Below are 16,046 nucleotides of genomic sequence, written 5' to 3'. Positions count from 1 at the left end.
AGTCGTATAGGTACTCGTATAGGTATAGGTATATCGTTTATTCTGCCGCGTAGGTACCATTTTTATTATTGAAAAATCGGTTATGTAGATATAGGTATGTCTCAGTAGAGTTCAGTAAATAAAACTATATAAAACTTGTAGATTGTAGATATATATATTTTCTCAGTAGAGTTCAGTTAATAAACCTATATTCAAATTATTGAGGTAGAAGAGTTTATTTCCCTTCTATGCTTCTCTGGTAGACAATTTTACTGACGTGCCACCCAGTGAAAATTACTTAAAATATGCTCTGATTATATGTAATTAATTGTTAATTAACTTATTAATACATATTTATGATTCATATAGGTAGGTACATTTTTTGGAAGTGGAAAATAACAAGTAGTATGTTACGTTTGTCGATAGATACCTACACCATTTTTTTTTGTTTTGAACATCGTTACACCGAAATACCGAATATCAAATAACGAATTGTAAAATGTTTGAATCATATAGAGTTGACATTTTACGGGCAACGAAGTGCCGAGTTCAGTACTTCAATGCCTAGTTAACTTATAAAACACCAATGTTGCGACCGATTTCGAATAATATTAAAACTATATAATATCATATTAATAATTATTATATAGGTAATACAAATAGGAAAATATATTCTTGAAAATAAATAAAATTATGCCTGTTCCGATCCGTTCCGAAGTGAAAGTTCTGATCCGATTCGAACTAATATCAATGAATAATGAATATAACAATAAGTCATACACGTGTTGCTTACCTACCGTAGGTACCAATCAACCCATCCCTCATAACCAATACCATACTAGTCATAATCCATAATCCCTACTATAGCTAATATAGTCAGTTGCCGGGCTAAAGTTTATAAAAATAATAATAATAACAAAAAAAGCGCAAATTTCTGTTAAAATTGATGCTATCGATATTTTTTCGACTGTCCGGGAATCTATGCGGTTACCCATGCAAAAATAGTAACTTCCGTCGTTACCTACCTATCAATGTTATCTCCAACGAATTCGATTAGTACTGCCACTGTGCTGGCGTACAGAATTACAATTGACGACTTTCGTACCGGCATTTCCACTGGCCATTCGGACAAGCTGTTGTAACATCTAACTGTGTCCCTCACAAACGCCATTCTTCTCAGTAACATGCACAGCAATCCAAGCCCGTTTGTGCTCAACACGATAGACGTGACTGCCGACGTTTTCTTTATAGCGCCGAAAAATAGCATCGTCAAATGCGTGTGTATTTGTAGCCCGACAATCACGACATGTATGGAAGTGAACAACAGTCCAAATTTTGACATTGAGAACGACCTATTATTTTTATCGTATACAACAGGAAATGCACCAAACCAATTGCATACCAAAAATACAGAACTGTAAAATAAAAATTGTTTAATTAGGAACTATAAGGTATTAAATGGGAATTTTTAGTTTTGTCTATATATCTAATATAGTCTAGTATAGACTATAGAGCTGTGAACTTTTCAAATTAAAATTAGGTAAAACACTCAACTTTAAGTTCATTTCTGTGGTCGGAAACAAAACAGGAGATTTATATGTAAGTATGGTTTATTACAATATTTCAAAAACATTAATACTGCTACATTGAACATAAAATAAGTAATAACTAATGGAGGCATTTCCATGACTACAATATACAGGTACATTATGAATAATTTAACAGTTAAAAAGTAATCTATTCATGAATGGTAACTATTGTCTGTTGGACAAATACATTTCTTATAACTTTTAAAAATACAACACTCACACAAAAAAAAAAACAAATACATAGGTACAAATTAAGTACTCTTGACTAAAATAAAATAAATAATGTAAATTAATTTCTCGGGTCAAGGGTTTATAATATTATGAAGTAAATTTTTACTAAAATAATTCATTTATGACTAAAGAGTGTGTTATATGCTATACATCATGATAATGATGATAAATATATACAACAGTACTTTATAATAATGAAACTACATTAATAATGATTTTATCATGACAACATAATAAAAAATAACCACACCTCAATACCATAAGAAATTAAACATTTAAATTGAACAGTCTTTTAATTTTTACCCTTATCATAGTTACAAATCCCACATAATGGCTGTAATATACAGAATGTGCTACTTATCAAAAGGATTCAATAAATATTATTTCAACTTAACAAATACATAAAATAATAAATAAAAAAATGAAAAAAATCAGTTCAATTGATTTCCATTCAAGGCTGGCGCACTAAGTGTTTACAACAAAAGTATGTTTGTTTTAAACAGTTTAAACATGTTACAACCCTGAACTTTATAAATACAATTTTTATTACATATACGATATACTAAGTAATGTAGTGGACTAGAAAAGTTTAGAGTATAGAACAACACACAAAAACATACAAATGTAGCATTACCTAACGGCTTAATACAAGCAAAACATTCAATGTTTCTAACCATATCATAGCTTGATACAATTAACTATAATTGAGTGAGTGTACAGCTATTCAATAACAAATATTTTACTTAAGTAAGCATAAACACAATACAATAAAAAAAAAAAAAAAATGGTAAATTTGAACAATAAAAATAATTTATCTATCTTGTAATGTGCTCCACAAATGTAAAATTGTAATCTTAATTTTGATTATAAATCGTCTTATTGATTTAAAATATTAGAATAATTTAATTTTTAACAAACTGTAATTTGAAAACATGATCAAATTCTTTGCTTCAATGGTCTTAAAAAAAATAATAACATGTATATAATAATAAAATACTTATTGATTACAACTTGGGCTAGGATTTATATGCATTATGTCATAATCCTAACAATTTGATCAGTTATATGCACTAATCAATTCATATTGATACACATAATCAATTTTTACTTTGTATAATTCAAGTGTTACATATATTATTACATATTTCAAACATAAATTATTTATTAATTATTGTTTATTTAAAAGAAAGTGGTGTAAAAGGCCATGATCACGTCAGATTATTAGTTTTATAAAATCTTTGATATTGTATTTCCCAAAAGGAAAACATAAACATGTATAAATGCTATGGGCTAGAGTAACAAAAATAATTTAGACTAGACAAAAAATAACTTTATTTAATTTACCATGAAATTATAAGATAATGTCACTGTATGAGTTTGGAAAATATTAGTCAATTCATTGTATATCTTAATATATTATTATAGAATATTTTATTGTAATTTAACCAACTGGAATGCATTTCTTACTATTGTATATTGAATATAAATCCTAGCTCCAGTTAAAACTATCCGAAGAAATTCATCATATATTGTCAATATAATCTAGATTACCAAAATATGTAAACAAGTCAAGTTAAATTTTAGTTAGAATAAAAATACATTACTTCAATAAATTAACAATATTTTATGTAAATTGTGTTATGTTAATTTAAACAATAAAAAAACCTTAATTTATATTTGTATAAATCAAATTTTTAATTAATAAATATAGTGTGACTAGGTTTTTTTTTAAATCTAATACTTACCATTAAACACAAATATAAATACATTATAAAAACTATACATACCTCGTTCAAAATTTTTAAGATTAATTTTTAATACAATTTGATATAAAAAATTGGGTATTAACAAAAAACGATAACTACACAACATAAATTCAATTTTTTTTTTTAAATATGTTCATATGAATCTATTTTAATAATGGATTTTTTTATTGTTAAGTTGAATAATTTTACATTTGGCAAAAGTGCAATTAAAAATTTACAAATGAAAAATTTAAATTTAATAAATAAATAACAGATTTACCATAAATTGTTTGTTTAAATGTTTTTTTCATTCATTTTAAAGAATGGATGTTTTAATGCAATATCTGCAGTTATTCGAGTCACTGGATTCAAACATAACAATTTTTTTAAGAGATCATATGCAGGATAAGGAAAATCATCAGCAACGTTTAAATAACAGCTACAACTATCAGAAAAAACTTCGCAACCAGATAGTTGTATTGGTTTCATACAAAAATTACAGGTTTCCAAACCATCACTTGAAGAAACAGCCGTTGGATTTAAGGTCTGTACACTTGATCGATGGCATAAAAGACGACAAATTGCCCGAAGATCAAGAGGTGGTTTTTGAACTTCGCAAATAACATTGCGACCTGATGTAAAAATAAATGAAAAGATAATTAGAAATAAATAATATATGATATGCATTATAAATATCAACACTAACCTAACATTTTGGCTAAATTTTTAATAGCCCTATCCCCAAAAACAGTTATCATTTCAGCTAAACATGTAGAATCATTCTCTGCACTAAAGAAAGGGTAACAGCGACTCATAGCTTCTAACATAATGACTCCAACTGACCAGATATCAAGAGCTGTAAACATATTAGTGTTAAAAAATTATTTTATATCTTATACACTAAAGTATAAAACACATTTAGTGGATCAAAAGTTATTTATATTGACTTTTTCTTTACCACTTACCAGTATTTTGATATTTGTATTTTAAAAGGACTTCAGGAGCTCGAAAACCTGGTGTTCCTGCTCGAGGAGCTTTCATTTCAGGTCTTTTTATACAAATATTACAAACTTTTAATTTTCCTACACAATCACATGTAAGACGTTGCACTTTAGGAACAGCAAAACTATTTTTATCCTATTTATAAAAACACAATACATGAATTCAACAAAAAAATACACATCACTCTTAAGAGTATTTTAAGTTGGCAATATACTTACATGGAATAAACTATTCATGGCATTTGGATTACTAGTATTATTATTCTTAGGAACATCTAATTGTTTTTTTATGGGTGAATTTTCCTTTAGTAATGGTTCTTTAGGCATCATTAGTTTAGTTCTTTTCCTTAAATTACATCCATGAGGTAAAGAGTTGGTGTCATCTGCTATGTTTTGAAGGATACGTTTTTGATATGAACTTAATCGTGTGGTTCCTACTGAACTAGATCTTTTGTGGTTAACCTAAGAACATTTTTTAAAAAATATTAGTTTGAATAACATTATAGTTAAAAGGTAATGAACACAAATATAAAAAAAAAGCCTTACATTGAGACCATAGCTTGAACTTTTTTGTTTGTAAGAGGACGTATCAGACTTATTATCAGGCAGACTTTTAATTTCCATACGTCTAGTAGGGTTAATGTTAGGATGAGCAAGTCCAAAATCAGTGAGCATAAAACTAGAAGATTCAGTTACAATCATTAAAATGCAAAATTGTAAAAATAAATTTTATTACTCACGTTGAAGTTGAACGGTTATACAAAAAATTGCTAGGTTTCACATCTCTGTGAACAATATTGAAAGAATGTATCCTTTTTAATGCAATTAACAGGTTCTTAATGTAAAATCTCATTTCATTAGCATCCATTGTGCATAGATAAGTCTGAAAAATCCCAAATATTTAATTACGCATAAATAAGGTATGGCTATTTAAACTATTTTTAGGATTTGTTTAATTTTATTTCTACATAAATACATGCATAGGTACCAATATAATCTATAAAACTAATTAATTACCAATGGATGGTCGTGCTTGATATAAGGCATTACCAAGCAAACAGAACTTCCAATTCGTAATGAGGTTACTAATCCCATTACATTATCTTGTCCCCTAAAAATAAATTTAGAACTTATTAATTGTATAAACTTAGAAAAATATATAGGTATTATGATTAATACAAAAACAAAAACATTTAGTTTTGTCTATATTTAAGTATAAAATTAAAAATTAATATGTATGGCCAATGACGAGATAGATTTTAATGTAACTCTCTTAATCAGGTCATATGAATATGATTAGCATAAAATATCTAACTGAAAATCATAACTCAGTTGGCGGTGGTATAGTGTGATAAAAACGTCCTTGTTATGTCTTTAATCCACAAGTCACCACTAACAATAATTATCCACTTTAAAATAGTTAGGTATAACAGACTCTATAAGTACAAAAATATACACTCTTTTCTCTTACCCGATCTTCAGTAGACAAAAAATTTCGCGGCGTAACTTCTCTGGGTGTGTCGTTTGCTTAATGTGCTTGATAGCAAAACGCTTCTTCTCGGGGTCACCCCTCGCGTAAGCTAGATACACTTTGCTGAATGTGCCGGCACCGATTTTGCTTTGGATGACAAATGTCTCGCGCAACTTCCTGAATGACTCATCCTTCATCGGGATCTCTGCAAACAGGTCGAAAATTAAAAAAATGTATTCGTACGAATAGATAATACATTGTATGCCATCTCTACTCACTTTGTTCAGACGTCTCCCCTGCGAAACTCTTGTTATTACTGCTGCTGGTTACAAATGTATCGGAATTCGCTGCCATCGTAGTACAGTCGGATGAGGATGTTTGCAAGGGTGCGCGAGTGTTTGTATGAGCGTGTCTGTGAGCGCGACTGATCACTACTACAAAAGGAGAAGAGAAACGGCACCAAGTGTGAGATTGGACACGATATTACGCCGATGGTTTGTTTAGAGCGCGAAAAAATCGTTCCCGTAGAAGACTGATAAAAATCGAGTTTTGGCTCCGAAAAAATTACGTCGAAAAGGCGGCCCGGAAAATGTATGGTTAACTCGCTGTGTTGTTGTTGTTTACACCGGGAAACAGTGCGGCCACGAGTGCACGATTAAAATATTTAATGTACAGAGCACTGCCACTAGAGAGCGCGCCGTTCAAGGACGTTATCTAATGTAATGTCTATGGTTGATAATAATAATTTCTCAATGTTGTCACCACAGATATGTATAATAACATTATTAAATTATGATGCCCGACGCCATTTGCAACTTTGGCAATGTTTACATTTATTCATATACATATATACTGATAATACTATTTTGCCCTTGTTGTAAATGGCTGCCAGCGTCATTGATAAGAAGAAGTCGGGTATCTAGTTATTATACACACAGACTGTCTTATACATATCTGTGGTTGTCACACAGATATAAAATATCTGTATTTTAAATCTGTGGGTTGTCACCATCCAAGGTTTATAGATACTAAACCCACTAGTATCTTTAATCATGGTCACCATCGAGATGTATAGACTAGTAGAGAATATGTATAGTATATACATCTCGATGGTTGTCACTGATTTTGAGATTGGCAGCACTGAGCAACGGCCGTAACGTCGTAGCGGCCATGTTTGTTGTTTACACTTGTTTGAGAAGGGAAGTTGACTGTCGAGAACTGTGCGACTTACCACCTACACTACTGTTAGCTTTTTTTTACAAATGCGAAATAAATAATAAATTGTTATAAATTATCACATTATCACAGTCTATTTCCTTTGCTCGCAATCTTCCTCCATCCAGGACGTGTTTAGTCGTTTAGTGTTCTTCTTCAAGACCCTGTGCCGAAGAAATCGCATCTTTCAATTGCGTAGTAGGTGATGTGTAAAATGGAAACTGCTGCTACGACGACGGCGGCGGACGTTCACCACGACCGCCATGTGTTAAAACAACCGACCAAGGTACTGTTGACGCTTAGCAACGTACTGTTGCCCAAGGAAAAGCTCACGTCCACGCCGTCGATGATCGATGGGTTAGATTTCGAGACCGAAGTCGACCTAAGGATCGTTGGCTGTGAGTGGATTCAGACCGCTGGCATACTGCTTAAACTGCCCCAGGTGAGACCTTGTCACTAGCTTGTACCCATTATGTAGGTCTTTTAATCTATAGTGTATGCAGTTTTCCCCAGCTCATTCAGCCTCTCGAATATGTTATCTTAACAATATCATTTTCGGGCTTATTTTTGGAATACTTTTCTTGTTGCGAATCACAATGGTGGACAGCAACCAAAATATATTATTTATAATTAAACTGTACGTTGTACGTGCGTATTGCACGCCAAGGTTCAAAACTCGCCCAGCTGATGTGAAATGTTTACCATTATTTTTCACGGTTTTTTCCTCCTTTGTTCTCAATTCCAACCACCGTGTTATGTAACCTATTATTTCACCTCGTAGAGTAATATACATCAACATTGCATTACCACAGATTATATAATCTGTGGCATTATTCTGATAACTTGTAGATATGCTTAAGAATGTGCTTATATTTTGTCTCATTTAAATTGTGGTCATCAAGACGTGTCAATACTAACATTTGCTTCCGCATGTTATTAAACTTTGTCTAAATACCTAACCCTGAAGAACGATTAATTTTGTTATTCTTTTAAACCGTAATGGAAATAACAGACAGTTAGAAGAAAAGTTTATTACTTAGTAATAAACTTAATAATATTACTAGCCTCATTTAAAACTTGCTGTAATATGAAAATATAGAAAATATACTACCTATGTGATAAAAAACAATGTAAATTTATGTAATACTAATAGTCAAGAGGTTAAAATAAAGATCGATAAAAAAAAAAAATTGTTTAAATCTAATTTAGAGTCCAAAACTAATAATAATTTATAGGTATAATAGCTAAAAATCAATAAATTTTTTTTTACATACAAAATTATTGAATTCACAACTAAGCTTACATGTTAAAAATGATGTCACTTAATTTTATATTTTGCTATAAAAAAATATTATGTGATTTTGATTTTTCAGGTTGCAATGGCAACTGGACAGGTGTTGTTTCAGCGATTTTACTACACAAAATCGTTTGTTCGCCACCCAATGGAAATAACTGCAATGGCATGCACATGTTTGGCCTCGAAAGTTGAAGAATCACCAAGGCGTATTCGTGATGTTATTAATGTTTATCATCATATCCGTCAAGTTTTAAATCAAAAGTAAGTTGAGGTGGTTTTTTATTTTTCATAATTAATATTTATTTACTTTATTTGAATCTTGTTTAAATATTTTTAATCACAACTGACTAATATGTTAGCTTATGTTTCCGTTACTTAAATTATCCATTTTGATTTGGACCTTAAGTAGTATATACTTGATATTTTCTAAATTTATCTGTTAAAATTACTCGAGTTTTGTAAACTTTTAACAACTCTTCTTTTAACCCAGAAATTAAATATGTAGGTTTTATCAATACTATTTAAATCCTATTCAGTATATTATCTATAAATAAAAGGTAGATATTTTAATTTATTAACTTTAGTTTAAGGTAAGTTAGTGTTATCAAATTTCATTGGAAAAACATTTACCTATCTATCTTATAAGGCGTGTACTGTCTTACTAGTATAATATATTAACCTATACATTAACCTAGGTATAAACTTAGTGTACAAACCTCTTAAGTAAATCTTAAGCTTCAACCCAGTTAAAATATGAATGCCAATAAGATAGTTAATTAATTTAACCACGTTTTTATCGTCTGTAATTTTTCATTTTCATTTCAATCATCTTCTTCAGTCATTGATTTTAAAATTATATTTTTAGCTTAATTTGAACTATTTATTGTTCCATATCCTTTTCCTAAATATATAAATAGAGTTGAGTATGTTAATGTATGGACATTCATTTTGATGGATGCTTAATGGAATGAATGTCCATAATCTCAACTTCTTAAAGAAGTTAAACACTTGAAACTATCTATATTCATACATATAGTTTTCACCTTATAATTTAATTACATTATCTTTTTAAATGTTAAGAGATCGTCACGCATTCAATTTTAAAGATTTAAATTTAGGCATTAAAAAAAAAAAACAATTTCAAAGTCTTTTATTCTGTCATAAAAAAGTTGAACTGTATTTTAATTCTAATTAACTTAACTAGTGCTATAATGGTACTATTGATACTTTTTAGGTGATTACAGAATCATATAAAAAACAATTTTGTGTGGGAAATAACTGTTGATTACGGTTATAGTAAGAAACAAAACTTTTACTATAGAATATAGTTTTATCATTTTCATATCAAGTTAGTCAAACTTGAAAATAACAGATTTTTTCGTTTGGTGATATTATAGGTATTGAAAATACAAAAAATACTCTTAAACTTATTCTTTTTTTATGGTGAAAATAAAGTTTTTTCACCTAGATCTGTTGACAAAGCAGTTCTTGTCCGCACAAAAAGTTTTGAATTAAGACTTTATGGACGTGTGGCGTCCTCTTAAGTTAATATTACTTAAATTTACTTAGATGTTTAATTACTTTCAGATATCCTACAGCGGTCGCAAAATACACATTTCTTAAACATTCTAATATTTCTATAGCTATGATAAATACAGAATAAAATAATATATTTACAGATGACATATATTTGTACAAGTTATGTTAGTTAAAACTATTTATTTTTATGAGAAAAAGAAAGACATGTTTCCTAATATATATATTTTAACACCACTACAAAGTATACTTTGGTATTAAATATAAACTTAAATTTACTTAACCCTAGATCACACGCATTTAAAATATTCACGAGAATACACGCACACGGTCTTTTTGTCACACACAGTATGGCGTAAATCATAGTCAACTAACAAGTCGCAATAAAAATATAATAACTATCAATTTCGTTTATCGAGCAGCAATTATTAGAAACACAGTTTAAAAATAACCCATAATTGATTTTTTACGATCACGCACACGGTCTTTTTGACCGTATATTAATACGTAATGTCTGGTAATGAACTTTGAACACTTCTATATTAGTGACATCGGATCGTATACAGTTAGGAGTTGTATCTAATGTTAGTTTATCATCTAATTAGAAGGTACCCAGATTAGGTTAGATTAATATTTTGTATTTTTAAAACAATGAACAAAATTTTAAAAGCCCGGTCTTTTTGACCGTGAAGCGTGTGTTCTAGGGTTAAACACATTGAGTACCTCGACTACCATTGACAACTATATCATTACTCCAATAACGTTGTCAATAAATTTTAAAGATATCTTTATCGCTTTAAAGTTCAATCACACAGGTATTCAGTGGTTTTTTTTTAATGTTCCTTGGTAGGTCGATGTCGACATATTGGTGGATACACGGGCAAAACACATCAAATTCTATGAGGCACTTAATGTGTTATTGTTTAGAATAAAAAAAAAACAAAACATTAGTAAAGTCATACTATATATAAAGGTGTACTTTTATTAAATGTTAATATTTATTTTATTCTGTTATTTATTCATACCTAATTATTTTGTTATTTTATTTTGTTTAGTTAAAATTAAAATCACTTAAGATTTGCAATGTGTTGACTTTATGCGATAACTGTAGGGTGCACAGAAATCCATTGTTTTTGTTGCAATTGTTTTGTCCTTCTTTATTTTTATTTGTAAATTGTCTAATGCAACAAAGTCAGTGGTTGTTAATGTTAATCCAAGTGCAAATATAACGCACAAATTTATTTTATAACTTGCGTTTTCGCAGATACTTTCCACAGCTGACCGCCGGGTGAGTTGCCCTCGGTTTGAATTGTGGAGAGGAAAGCGAACGTGGTGGATTCACGTTGAAATTGATGGTCGTCACGTCAAGAACACGGTTGGACCCCTTAAAAAATTATATTGTAACATGATTTAACCAAAAATAAGCTATGTGGTTTCCCTCCAATAAAGTGTTAGGGCCTGTCCAAAAAAAATTTAAAAAATATATATATATATATGTATTTATCAAAAAGAGAGGTATAGTATAAAACCAATGTGCATAACATAATGTGCTCTAATTTAGTGATTATACTTAACCATAAAAGTTTTGTATCAAGCAACATAGAATTTCACAGACAATTACGAACTGTTATTTGCACAATGGCAAACACACTGGGATTCAAGATAGCAAATTCATGTGTGAAGATATCATATGAACCATTTGATGGTTATTCTACATCTCATAAGGTACCTACTCTATTTGTAGACGTTTAAAAGGACTTGGATAAAATCAGAAGTTGAAGTGAACTTTGTTTTTTTTTTTTTTTTCATATTTTTGTTTGAAGGTGAATGTTAATTGTTAAAAACAGTTAATGAAATATGGAAAACCATGATTTACGTATTTAAATTAGTGAACTTTAAAATGTGCATGGAATCAAGCCAAGAAATCAAAGCATTTAATAACAGGACAAATTTAACAATTGTTAAATTACCTGATGGTTTGATAAATAATATTTTTTTTGTTTCAAAATAATAAATGTGTTTTGGATTAGGGACTTATATGGCATTTAAACAATGCATTACTAAGTATTATATAAAGTATCTACCAGAAACTTAATTATTTTTCAATGAATATAATATTGTGTTAATTACAATATTATATTATCTATTATTAATATCGGTAGATGTATTAATATGACACTAAATCATTAAATTGAATCAATATATATTTAGTAAAACGCTTTGACTACATATAATCATTATGAATCGAAAACACATCAGATTAATGTAATAATCGATTATTGTGGTCTTGAGTATTATGTATTTGTTTAGTGAATATTATATTATTAATAAGAAAATCTTATAATATAGTGAACTTTTCTTTGAACATTAATATAAGTTTTAAAAAAATGAAGTATTATTTATTATTCCTGCAAGATGATTAAATTAATAAATGCAACTATCGGTAAATAAAAACAAAAGCCAACAATATTTGAAGCATTTTAAGTACATTATTCTTATTTTAAAAAGTTGTATGTTTTTGCATATAAATAAAATTAGTATTTAAAATAAAAATATATTAAAACATAGTCAGTTGTGGTTGATCATACTATCCATTCTTTATTGTCTTACCCATGGTGTTGCCATGTGATCACTAGTCCAAAACAAGACCCAAAAATACCCCGCCCCTGTTGCAGATTGATTACGCCGTTGGTCCTTGATCAAAACTATGTACAGAAAAAGACGCAGGTAATAAAAGCGGAACGACGCGTGCTCAAGGAGCTTGGCTTTTGCGTGCATGTTAAACACCCACATAAACTCATTGTCATGTACCTACAGGCACTTGGATTTGAAAAACACCAGTCAATAATGCAGATGTCCTGGAACTACATGAATGATTCATTACAAACTGATGTATTTGTCCAATTTGACCCAGAAACTATTGCTTGTGCCTGTATATATTTGTCGGCCAGGAAATTACAAATACCATTACCAAAAAGTCCAGCATGGTACTCTTTATTCAATTCAAATGAAACGGACATCCAGGACATCTGTCGTAAAATACTCAAACTTTATATGAGACCTAAAGTGAGTAGAAAATGATAGTTAGTATGTTCAGTATAATCATATTTGTTTCTAATAATTTTCAGGTTATCACAGAAGACTTAGAAAGGAGAGTGGAAGAGTTGAAGAAAGAATATGATCATGCTAAGGAGAAAGCTAGAGCAGCTATTGTGCACCCAATAATACAAACAGAAGTTGTTCCACCTCCTCCTACTAATGGAGTAACTGCTGCTGCCTCTGAAAATATTAGTTCAACTACCCCAAATAAGTATGCATTTACTTTCAAGTTGTCACTGAAATATATATGTTATTTATATTAAATTTATCTTTTAGAAAACCTATTAAAAAAAGAAGTAGAAGTAGAACACCACCTTCAGAAACCAAGTCTGGAAGTAGAAGTCCAAGACATTTAAAGAAATCCAAAAAAAGAAAGTAAGAAAAATGTTGTTAAATATTGTGTTCAAGCAATATTGTATTATATTATAGCTCGTGTTTTGTATTGATTAGTCACGAGCGATCTCGTTCCAAATCAATATCTGATAGAAGAACTCATAAACAACACCGAAAATCAAATAAAAACCGTAAACGATATTCAAGTTCGTCCTCTGGTTCATCTAGTTCTTCAGGATATCGTCGTCATAAATCTTCAACCAATAATAAGTATGTTAAAAAGTTATATATTTGAATATAGTTACTCGTACCTATTATTAATTATTATACTATATTTATGTTTTTATAAAAATGAATGTTTCATTGAAGTGAAGGAACAAATACAATTTTTTGTTCTAACAGATGATTTTTAATTATTTTTTAGATTAGTACCTACTTACAGAGACTACAAAGATTACAGAGATTATAGAGGTGATGAAAATTATAAATCCAAGTCTAGGAGTTACAACTATTGGAAAAAATATTATAGCTATGAGTAGTTATAGTTCTACTTAACTTTTACAATGTATTAAAATGTGTAATATTACTTAGTTTTGTATTTCAAACCAAATGCATTTTTTATAAATGTTAATTTAATCCATATAATATGTATAAATACATTGCTTTTTCATTATTTTCAGACAGGGTTTACTTACTATGTTAAAGACATTAAATTGTACATATTAATGTAAATTGTAGAAGAAAGTAAATATATTTATTTTTATTTATACTTGAACCATCTTAATGTTAAAAAATATATATAAATTAAATAATTTCTAAGTGTAGCTCTTGTATAACTAGATTTAAAAAATGATTAATTAACAATTTAATCAACTGTGATATACAAATTTATTATGTATAATTTTGAAATTTCATGTCTTGTGTACTTTGTTTGGATGAGTCATAGATTTGACCTGTCTAATCTTTTTGTTAAATTGTAAATAATGATAATTCATAATAAATGCCCAAAACATAAATATTATTTTTTTTTTATGTTGTATCATCTTTGCATAGAATCATCTTGATACATAGGTGTTACTTTTATGCGTACACATTGTACACAGACAAAAAATTAGTAATTTGAGATAAAAAAAAATAGTTAAATTTACTTGAAACATTTTTGAGTAAAAGTTTATTTATTTTAACATTTAACTTGACACACAAATCGTGTTTAATGAGCAAGATTTTTGTATGGACAATGTTGGTGAGAAATATATATATATAGGTTATTTTGCCTACCGGAACTGTTATATTTTTTATTAAAATGTCAATAATTATAAATCAAATAAGGATAATATGCAATTGCTCTGTTGAAGACTTTTAAATAGATGATATAATCAGCCGTTTTTTTAAAGAATTGAATTTGTGCACATCATTGAAAGACATGTAATGACGTGCTATGTATTTTTTCCTAGATTCGTCTATTTTACACTGTTTTCAAAGTCCTAATTCTAGAATAGACATTAAAAATTTATACTGAGTTTCATAACGGAAATAAAGATGAATTTTGTTGAGAACAATCTAATACCACAGAATAGAATAATATAATACTAAAAGTCTAAAACTAATGAGGTACATAGGCGCAACTAGAGGCCAAACACTGAGGATGCTAAAATTATGTAGATATCGCAGACATATCACAGGAAACCCAATAGACTCAACAAAAGTACACATCAGTTCTTGGCGCACTTTACCAATCAAATATATTACTCATTTTAATGTTAATGATAGTATACATTTTCGAAATTTGATAATAAATTATTGGTGATTGAAATTGAAAAGATGTAACGGGGGACGCTGTGTATCATTTGTATGTTATTTTCACGGACTAAGATAGTATGGACTAGGGATCAGCACAGGCCGTTTTTTTTCGGCCCGATCCGGCCCAAAGGTTAAACATATAAATTGTCGACGTCCAGGCCCGGTCCGTTTGTAATTTTTTTCCAAAGTCCAACCCAACCAGGCCCGTTTGTAATTTTTTTCTAAGTCCAACCTGACCATGCCCGTTTGTAAATAAAAATATACATCAACTTTATTTCCTTTCAGTATTGACATAGTAGACAAAAATTGGTGTTTACCAGTGATCTATTTATAAATATCATACAGTCTGGTACACGGACTAAGATATATCTTAGTCCGTGGTCTGGTAATACAATTATTATTAATTTTAGATAACCTAGATCACATATAGTGTTACGAATTAAATTAATAAGTTGTATATTGTTGACCGACTCGGCCCGATGAATAATATTACGATCCCACCTGGCACCTATAACAAACCCGTAATATTTAAATTATGGCCCAGCCCGTACCAAGCCCGTACCTAACCCGTATGGGTCGGGCTGGCCCGGGCCCGTGCTGATCTCTAGTATGGACCACGGACTAAGATGGAACTATTATAGTTATTACTATTAATACTATTACCTATTTAATATTTATAATTTATGTAATACATTTTTGATGTCGTAAAATGGTTTTGAGGGAAATAGATTCTGGATTTTTAAAACGTAA

At 29.5% G+C, this 16,046-nt stretch overlaps 3 protein-coding genes across 3 annotated transcripts in view; 1 reads left to right on the top strand and 2 right to left on the bottom strand.

The window, feature by feature from the left end:
* The window catches only part of LOC100570929, a 15,013-nt gene extending 12,396 nt beyond the window's left edge, over nucleotides 1–2,617 (bottom strand). The window contains exons 1-2 of the mRNA XM_029490249.1: nucleotides 1,534–2,617; nucleotides 1,005–1,394 (exon numbers count right to left, since the gene is read on the bottom strand). Coding sequence (XP_029346109.1) covers nucleotides 1,005–1,394; nucleotides 1,534–1,544 — 401 coding nt within the window. The 5' untranslated portion in view covers nucleotides 1,545–2,617. The remainder of the gene's footprint in view (nucleotides 1–1,004; nucleotides 1,395–1,533) is intronic.
* Nucleotides 2,618–3,790: 1,173 nt separating this feature from the next.
* On the bottom strand, nucleotides 3,791–6,629 carry LOC100164769 (cell division cycle 7-related protein kinase). Its single transcript, XM_001946161.5, has 9 exons — nucleotides 6,295–6,629; nucleotides 6,017–6,221; nucleotides 5,563–5,656; nucleotides 5,286–5,428; nucleotides 5,092–5,224; nucleotides 4,765–5,007; nucleotides 4,510–4,681; nucleotides 4,251–4,400; nucleotides 3,791–4,176 (listed from the first exon to the last, which is right to left on the bottom strand). Exons 1-9 carry the CDS (start codon nucleotides 6,368–6,370, stop codon nucleotides 3,839–3,841), a joined length of 1,554 nt encoding a protein of 517 aa, XP_001946196.1. The 5' UTR covers nucleotides 6,371–6,629; the 3' UTR covers nucleotides 3,791–3,838.
* Nucleotides 6,630–7,192: 563 nt separating this feature from the next.
* Nucleotides 7,193–14,512, top strand: LOC100162684 (cyclin-L1). The gene is made up of 7 exons (XM_001946220.5): nucleotides 7,193–7,673; nucleotides 8,605–8,789; nucleotides 12,740–13,130; nucleotides 13,193–13,374; nucleotides 13,440–13,538; nucleotides 13,614–13,766; nucleotides 13,921–14,512. The coding sequence occupies exons 1-7, from the start codon at nucleotides 7,437–7,439 to the stop codon at nucleotides 14,033–14,035; spliced, it is 1,362 nt and encodes a 453-aa protein (XP_001946255.2). The 5' UTR covers nucleotides 7,193–7,436; the 3' UTR covers nucleotides 14,036–14,512.
* The last annotated feature ends 1,534 nt before the right edge of the window (nucleotides 14,513–16,046 follow it).

Source organism: Acyrthosiphon pisum, chromosome A2, assembly GCF_005508785.2.
Source record: "Acyrthosiphon pisum isolate AL4f chromosome A2, pea_aphid_22Mar2018_4r6ur, whole genome shotgun sequence".
Taxonomy (NCBI): domain Eukaryota; kingdom Metazoa; phylum Arthropoda; class Insecta; order Hemiptera; family Aphididae; genus Acyrthosiphon; species Acyrthosiphon pisum.
The sequence above is the reverse complement of the archived record's forward strand: the minus strand, read 5'-3'. Positions and strand labels throughout refer to the sequence as shown.